This window comes from Hyposmocoma kahamanoa, unplaced genomic scaffold (genome assembly GCF_003589595.1).
Source record: "Hyposmocoma kahamanoa isolate Upper Pololo Valley unplaced genomic scaffold, ASM358959v1 245, whole genome shotgun sequence".
Lineage (NCBI taxonomy): Eukaryota > Metazoa > Arthropoda > Insecta > Lepidoptera > Cosmopterigidae > Hyposmocoma > Hyposmocoma kahamanoa.
This window is the reverse complement of record NW_020653762.1, coordinates 1,554,762-1,563,557: the sequence shown is the minus strand read 5'-3', so window position 1 is coordinate 1,563,557 and position 8,796 is coordinate 1,554,762. Positions and strand designations below refer to the sequence as shown.

Below are 8,796 nucleotides of genomic sequence, written 5' to 3'. Positions count from 1 at the left end.
GTTTGATTAAATCGTATAGTCCACCATAGGATGGAACGCGTTACGCCAGAACACAATAATTTCCATAAAAAATTCACTTCCCTTCATACAGTGTACAGTTTCGAAGAAGCACAAAAAACGGTTTCGCAATGATATCTGCTCAGTGAATGTTTGGTACGAAGCAATATCGGTATATAGTTTGGAAAGAATATGATTTAAAATACGCTATGCGGAGCAATATCGATATATAATTTCTAAAATAAACGATATCGGATATTCGATATTGCCACAATATATAGATTCAATAACTATATACGATTTGTAACGCCCATCCCTATTGTGACATTTGACTTTATTTCTTTCTATCTGTACGTGGCTAAAACGTTCACCGCGAAAAGCCAAGAGAAATAAGAAAAAAAAAATATCAAGGGACAATAGATAGAAAGTCGTGAAGATCGAAAACCACAAGTTCAAGGGCTGTTCAGGAATATCCTGTTGAAAAAATAGTATCGAGCCTATGGACAATGCAATCGAATTTATAGACTCGTAAGTATGGCTAAGCGAGAAAACACCTCCAAGGGAGGGTTCGTAATTAAACTATCCTGCGAAACCGTACAGAAATTGGCAGAAGAAGAACTGAAGAGTAAAAAGAACGAAGAACATCTTCCAGTCGCTAAAGATATTTCAGACAAGGATGTAAGAAATGTTGCGTCAGAAAACAAAACTGAACCGAAACTTAACACATTGCAAGCAAGTGAAAAACGGGACGCTTCAAAGGTTGATTTAGACAATAACAGTAATAAGCAAATTGTTTCTGCCCCTGAAACCATTATAGAAACTAACACAGCTACCAAAAGTAACGAATCAAATAGTAAAAGTGCAGATTCAGATAGTAATTCTTGGGGAGATTATGCTCCGTACATCACTTACGAAGGGGAAGATGCCACATACACTGATCCATCAACGCAACAAAAATACACATGGAATAAAGTATCCAGCACTTGGGAAGCTAAACCTGGCCAAAGCGATGTCACTGGTCGAGAATACAGCTATGAAGATGACACACACATTTACACAGAACCTGATGGTTCAAAATTTTTCTGGGATGTGGATAGAAAAGCCTGGATACCTAAAGTTGATGATGATTTTTTAGCTCACTACCAGATGTCATATGGTTTTGTTGATAATGCAACTAAAGAAGATGAAAAAAAAGATGAGGCTAAAAAGGAAGCTCACAAGAAAGAAACTGCTGGAATTAAAAGAAAAAATGAGCCACAGTGGTTTCAGGCTTCTGATGATACTAATACGAAAGTTTATGTGTCCAATCTGCCTCAGGAACTCACTGAAGAGGAGTTCGTAACTTTGATGCAGAAGTGTGGTCTTGTTGAACGGGATGCTGTTACACAGAAAATGAAAGTAAAATTGTACATGGATAAGGAACATAACTGCTTCAAAGGAGATGCTTTATGTACCTACATAAAAATTGAATCGGTTGATTTAGCATTGAAATTGATTGATGGAAGTGACTACAAAGGACATAAAATAAAAGTGGAAAGGGCAAATTTTCAGTTAAAAGGTGAATATAATCCAGCTCTCAAACCAAAAAAGAAAAAGAAGAAAGAGCTGGAGAAAATCAGGAAGATGCAGCAAAAACTATTTGACTGGCGTCCGGAAAAATTTATTGGTGAAAGATCTAAGCATGAAAGAATTGTCATTATCAAAAACTTGTTTCACCCTTCTGACTTTGACAAAGATGTGCAGTTGATACTTGACTACCAGCAGGATTTGAGGGAAGAGTGTTCCAAATGTGGGGAAGTGAGAAAGGTAGTAATTTATGATAGACACCCTGAGGGTGTAGCCCAAGTTACTATGAAAGATCCTGAGCAAGCAGATGCAGCAGTGCAGTTAATTAATTGCAGGTGGTTTGGCAAAAGACAAATCACTGCTGAGATCTGGGATGGAAGAACAAAGTATAGGATTGCTGAGACTGAAGCCCAGATCGGCAAGAGAATAGATAAATGGGACGAGTTCTTGGAGGGAAAAGATGAGCCTAATAAGAACTCCGAAGGAGCAGAAAAGAAAGAAGGCTCAGCTGTCGAATAATGAAGTACAAAATGAAGAAAAAGTAAATTTTTCTTGAAACCAGCTAGGATGTTATAAGCTCTATATATTGTGGTATAAAAATGGATTAACTTAGAACTTAATTTTAGATTTACGAAATAAATATTAGATTTTATCTTTTGACTTTATTAATTCAATTAATATTGAATAATGTTTATTATACAATATGTAAATATTGTTGATTTGGTTGGTTCTGAAAACGTAAACAATAAGCCTCATCTCTATTAATTAAAATTATTTTGAACAAAATGCGTTAGACCCCTGATCTCTAATATAATATCGATTATTATATATTTAGTGGTGTGATAAACTTATAAATAAAATAAAATAAATAAAAATAAATTTCACCAGAAAAAGGGCATTGACTAGGAACAGACGTTACGAACCCGGTTACTAGGATGGGAACTGTTTGCTCTCTATGCTGAGTGTAGCAGCTAGCGAAGGAATGGCGATGCTCCAGTCTGATATCACAACTGCCTTCTTATATGGGTCTCTAGATGAAGAAATTTTTATGAAACAACCGGAATGCTATGACGACGGGTCTTTTGCAGAAGAGTCTGTATGGGTTAAAGCAAGCACCACGATGCTGGAACCGTTGTATTACAGACTTCTTAAAGAAATTGGTTTAACAGATCCATGACTTTTGATAAAAAAAATAGCGCTCGGAAAAGTGATTGTGGCTTTGTAGAGCTTGATAGCCTGGTCGCTGGATCAAGTCAAGTTATGCTATATGAGTTAATTAAGGAACTCAATGGTCGGTTCAAGATAACAAAGCCTGTCTCTTATTTCTTTAAAATAAAGATAGAGAGCAGAGGAGATGGAATCAAAATATTCCAAACTTCTTATGTACAGAAGATCTTGAGGAAATTTGGGATGGATACTTGTAAACCGGTCTCGACGCCGATTGTAAAAGATAGTACGTCAAGCAAGAAAGTGGATATGAGTTATATGAAAAATAATTACAGATCAATCGTTGGAGCCTTGGCATACTTAATGGTATGCACTAGACCTGACGTTACATATGCTGTTAGTGCAGTATCACGGAGTCTGGAAAAACCAGAAGAAGCAGACTGTGTGCGACTGAAGCACATAATGCGGTATTTGCAGTACACACCAGATCTAGGTATCAAGTATAAGAAAAATTACAAACAAGGCATTTTGGAATGTTACAGCGATACTGATCGTGCGGGAGATATCAGCACTGGAAGATCCACAAGCGGGGTGCTGTGCATGTATGCGGGAGGAGCCATCTCGTGGTTGAGTCAAAGATAGACAAGTGTCTCAATTTCCACTAAAGAGGCTGAAATTGTAGCGGTTAGCGAAGCTGCTAGAGAAACTATATGGCTGTCTCTACTAATAAAGGATCTGGTTAATCTTAAGAAGATTCCGTGTTTAAAACTTGATAACGAGGCTGTTATAAGGCTAGCAGAAAATCCTGAATTTCACCGTCGTACTAAACGAGATGGTGAATAGTGGTGATCTGAAAGTTGACAAGGTGACTAGTGAAGATCAGCTGGCTGATATTTTCACGAAACCACTTGCCAGACCCAGGATTAAGAGGATTTCAGAACAAATAGGTCTCTGTTGAGAGATGTTAAAAAAAAGGGTTGCTACGACAACTAGAACCTGTTCGTTTGTTATGTTTGAAATCTGTCAATAAAAGAAAAACTCTTTTAAGAAAAGTACTTTACAAATCTATTTATTTGTGTTTATCTAGGTTAATTAAACAAGCTTAAGCTTTCCACATCTTCTATCCACCACTAACTCAGAACTACTATACTCCTGTTCCCCGCCAGAACGAGTTCTCCTACAGTAGATGACAGAGTTAAAGTGCCCCCAAAGTTCCTTAACAACAGGGACTCCTCCAAACTTCAGAAGCTCTGTAGTAACTCTGTCTTCACCTGGGACTTTTCCGTTTTGGAGCTGTTTTAGAGCCAATACGGTTTCGTCTTAGCTGATTTCTGGCAGTTCGTCGGAACAGCACCTCAGCAGTCGTCACATTTAAATTTGAAAAAAATATTCCACCTCTATGGGTGGCAAACTAGGGGATGAATCCGTTTTCACGCACTTTCCGGTAACCGATTTCAACAAAATTTGGCAAATACTTAGCCACGAACTTCTGAGGTCAGTCGTTTTTAACCGTTCTCAATTCGTCTGTATGTTTTTTAAGTAAGTTACCTTAGATAATTATTGACTATATAATTATGTTACGCGATAACTCAGCTATTTGTGAACCGATTTTCATGATACTTTTTTGTTGGAAAGAGGGTAACTCCATAGTGGTCCCATTTAATTTTGAAGAAAATCATCCACCTCGAAGTTCACGCATGAACATTACACACACACGCACAAACGCACACACACACACACACACACACACACACTTAATATTTAGAACATTTAAAAATACAGGCCCAGACATACATACACTTAACAACAAAACATACTAACATTGACTTACAATTATATGGACGTCGGGACCGCGCTAAAAAGTGTCCGCACTTGTAAGGCGCTAAAATCGTATACAGAGCGCCAAACTCCGCTTTAGTCTTCATTTGTTCGACTGACAGCGCGATACTGCGATGACATTACAATTTAAATTTCGAATAGATTGACTTGGGACATTTTTTTCGTGGTTTTTATATTAGACCTGTCGTCCATTTATTTGTAAGTCAATGCATACTAACAATAATTTTCCAATGTATTTAAAACTAATTTAACAACAGTTAATTTTCATTTTGCTTACTTTATAACTATTTAAGTGTAATGCCTATCTTTCTTGCATCGGCTAAGAGGTGTAAGGGTGAGAGCCTGGTGCTCTATAACACAGGTTAATCCTAGCATAGACACCAGACTTTCACAAACGAAACAGAATTCGGGAACATGTGAGGACCATAGGCATATAAGTTTCTTTTGTGAAGATAATATAACAACATAATATAATATAATATGTAGTATAGTGTAGCGTAGTGCAGTGCAGTGCAGTGCAGTGCAGTGCATGTAGTTATGTTTTTCGTGTTTTTCTCAAATCAAGTCGATAAATGAGACACTGTTTATTTTGTTTTATATGCAATAGGAATGAAGTTATTTTAATGATTCATTAATTTACATATAAGGAATATGATTATAATAACATTCATTCTAAGCATTAATAAAATAAGTTGCTAATTGCTACTACGCACGAGAACTGTCAAGAGTTTAGCTCAAATCACAGACTACTTAGTGATCAAATGGCGATGGCGGCGGACGAAGGAATGTAGTTGTTTTTCGGGAAAAATATATTATTTTAGTGTGTGTCTGCAGTTTTATTTAACCACTAGATCTTGACGACAATTTATCGGTTGACGGTAGCCGCCTTGTTGTTTGCACGACAGAATCGTTTAAAGCTACGATTATTTGTCGTCACATTTTTATCGTGACGTTTTATTTATCGTCAGACGACTGTCGTTCTAGCTCTTCCCATTGTCACGATAGTCTGTCGTCGTAACGTCAAGAATGTGAACGACAATCAATCGTGTTGGCCTAAGTGTGAACAACTTTATTTAAATATACAAGGCACGTCACTATAAACTCCTCGAGTAGGTATCGCCGTGACGACATAATGGGAACGCGCCCTACATAAATAACGATTTTGTTTTGATTGATTGCCTAACCAGTTATTGGTGATAATGCAGAGATCGAAAGTTCCTCTAAAACACGGGGCGATCGGATCTGTTATTGGCCTTACAAACAAATATTACTTCCTTTGTTACATATTATCTAGGAAACACCGTTTGTCTGAAATAAATAATCCAAATCTCAATTAATTGTAAGCAAAGAGTACCTACTTTAGTTTAAAATAACTGTAGAATAGTCATCTTTTATCTTTAGTTATCTCTATTCTCTATGTTGGTCTAGTTAGGGTCGTATTCCAGAACTCTAGAATAATAATTATATATTATTATTCTAGAAGAAACGTATCCGCGATCTTTAGTCTATGGTTACTGGCAGAAATACACAGGATGTAGCACTCATATAATTTAAAAAAAGATGTACCATAAATAAACTAACGAGCCGTCATGTTACTCATGTTGTCTGTGTCTGACACCTGACTTTTTTATGTTGCATACACAAGAGCGTTAATTTGAGGTTTTTTAATTGAAAACATACAATTCCAAGCGAGTTACAGACAGGTACATGCGTATGTTGCATATCTAGTGAGCGGTGAGCTATGGGAGTGACGTATGAACGGCCGTATCGCCGTCCGCTGCTCGGCTGAGCTGTCAACACATATCGGGGCTTCTCCGCCGTCTCCATGAATATTAACAGGATAATATGAGAGAATGGCCGTGCAAGCGGACTCCGGCGGGAAGGATGACGTGAAGACGCAGTTCGTGACACGCGAGGGCACGTACCGGCTGATGACCCTGTCGGAGTACTCGCGGCCGAACCGCGTCGGGTACACGAGCGGCTCGGGCTCCGGGCACGTGCGAGTGTCGTTGGTGGCGCTGCCACCCGCACCCGCGCCGCCTGCGCCCCCCGCCGAAGCGCACTCCTCCGACGACCGCATCTGCTTCAACCACGGCAAGGAGCTCTATGTTTACGTGTACAGGGGCATCAAGAAGGTAACTTGCATAGTTATTCTACTCTAATGTAAATGTCTATATTTTTTGCTAACATCTGCACTCAATCTTATATGTATACAAGGCGAGTTACAGTATCCTTTGAGGGTTTATTAAGCAGAATACTGCAAAATATAAATAATATTTAGCATGTCCCACTGGCTTATAATATACTCACCATAATAAATAATAATTTAGGACAAAAGTCAGACACACCAAAACTTGAATATAGGTCTTATTAGACTCCATTGTTGCAGGCAGCAGATCTCACAAAGCCAGTGGACAAGAAAATGTACAAGGGCACGAACCCCACATGCCACGATTTTAACACAGTGACTATGACAGCGGACAGTGTCTCCCTAATCATTGGCTTCTCTACTGGCCAGATTCAGCTCATAGATCCCATTAAGAAGGAATTAAGTAAATTGTATAATGAAGAGGTGAGATAAAACTTTACCATATCTTATCAGCACCATAGAGTTAGAAAGATAATTTATATTATCAAAATATAAAAATTCCTAAAAAGCATTTTTGTTTTGAGCTCACATACATTTGCTGGAACATGAAATTGTAAATAATTAAATGTTTCTCTTATGCTATATCTTAGAATCATAGAAATAAAGTTGTTTTACAATATGATACTTATATTGCTTAGACTATTAGCAAATCAAATTGAGTGCTCATATTATATTGTTTTGTTTACTTATATATGGATGTTGTACAGTTAAAAAGTGTACAGGTCAATGTTTGGTACTACCTACTCACATAGGATGCTCATGGAACTTATTTGTCTTTACATGTTTCTCTTCAAGTTGTATTCTTTGGTAATGCTTCACTTTAAAGTGGTGACTGACCAAAAATTTTATTATAATCTAACATTCGCAATGTGCTGTATATGTTATGCCATTTGCCAACTGACCATTACGATTGCTAGATTCATCAAAAAATAACAAATGGGTGGAGTATCCACAAACAGTGGTTCGGCTTGTAATACTGACTGCACAAAAGCTCGCATCGTGATATATTCCGTTATGTTGAAATGAACTGGTCAGTTGCCACCTTTAAATTTATCTAGCAAATGTGGAAATTTATGTTCAAACAGAGCTTAGAGGAGTTTTTAATAGATTTTTATAGTAAATGCATTGAGAATCTCATGTGATGCCAGGTTTTCTTAATAGGTAATAAGTACAAAATTTAGTAGTTGTCAGTAAATTCGATATAATTTTTTTTTATTTCGAGTTTATTTTTTGATACAGAGACTGATAGACAAGACTCGAGTGACATGCATCAAGTGGGTGCCCGGGTCCAGTAACCTGTTCATGTGCGCGCACTCATCGGGCCAGTTATACGTGTATAACGAGGAGCTCGGTTGCGGAACTGCCGCGCCGCACTACCAGCTTTTTAAGCAGGGCGAAGGTTACTCCATCCACACCTGCCGCACCAAATCTACGCGCAACCCGCTGTACAGGTAACCGTCGCCGTCTGCGGTCGCGAAGAGCGGTTCCCCGCAGCGTTCTAAGCGGGCCACGCGTGCGCAGGTGGGTGATCGGCGCGGAGGGCAGCTGCATCAACGAGTTCGCGTTTTCGCCGTGCGGCACCAACCTGGCCGTGGTGTCGCAGGACGGCTTCCTGCGCGTGTTCCACTACGACACGATGGAAGCCATCGGGCGCGCGCGGTCGTACTTCGGCGGCTTCCTGTGCGTGTGCTGGTCGCCCGACGGCAAGTACGTGGTGGTGGGCGGCGAGGACGACCTCATCACCGTGTGGTCGTTCGCGGAGCGGCGCGTGGTGGCGCGCGGGCAGGGCCACCGCTCGTGGGTGTCGGTGGTGGCCTTCGACCCGTACGCCGCCGCGCCGGGCGACGCCGAGGGCGACGGCGAGGGCCGCGAGGCCGCGCACAGCTACCGCCTGGGCAGCGTGTCGCAGGACACGCAGCTGTGCCTGTGGGACCTGACGGAGGACGTGCTGCGGCCGGTGCGCGCGCGCGCCTCCATGCACCTGTCGCCCGCGCCGACGGGGCCCGAGGCCAACGGCGCGGCGTCGGGCCCCGGGCGGCCGCGGCCCAGGCCCAAGGCGCCGGCGCGGCCCGACGGGC

General features: G+C 40.5%; 2 protein-coding genes across 2 annotated transcripts in view; both read left to right on the top strand.

Moving 5' to 3' along the window:
- The first annotated feature begins 397 nt into the window (after window positions 1-397).
- On the top strand, window positions 398-2,172 carry LOC113228854 (HIV Tat-specific factor 1). The gene has a single exon (XM_026462272.1). The coding sequence runs from the start codon at window positions 532-534 to the stop codon at window positions 2,080-2,082; it is 1,551 nt and encodes a 516-aa protein (XP_026318057.1). The 5' UTR covers window positions 398-531; the 3' UTR covers window positions 2,083-2,172.
- A 4,003-nt stretch (window positions 2,173-6,175) lies between these two features.
- LOC113228859 (WD repeat-containing protein 20) overlaps window positions 6,176-8,796 on the top strand; it is a 4,222-nt gene continuing 1,601 nt past the window's right edge. Inside the window, exons 1-4 of the mRNA XM_026462280.1 lie at window positions 6,176-6,704; window positions 6,959-7,141; window positions 7,958-8,169; window positions 8,240-8,782. Of these exons, the coding sequence (XP_026318065.1) occupies window positions 6,423-6,704; window positions 6,959-7,141; window positions 7,958-8,169; window positions 8,240-8,782 (1,220 nt within the window). The 5' untranslated portion in view covers window positions 6,176-6,422. The remainder of the gene's footprint in view (window positions 6,705-6,958; window positions 7,142-7,957; window positions 8,170-8,239; window positions 8,783-8,796) is intronic.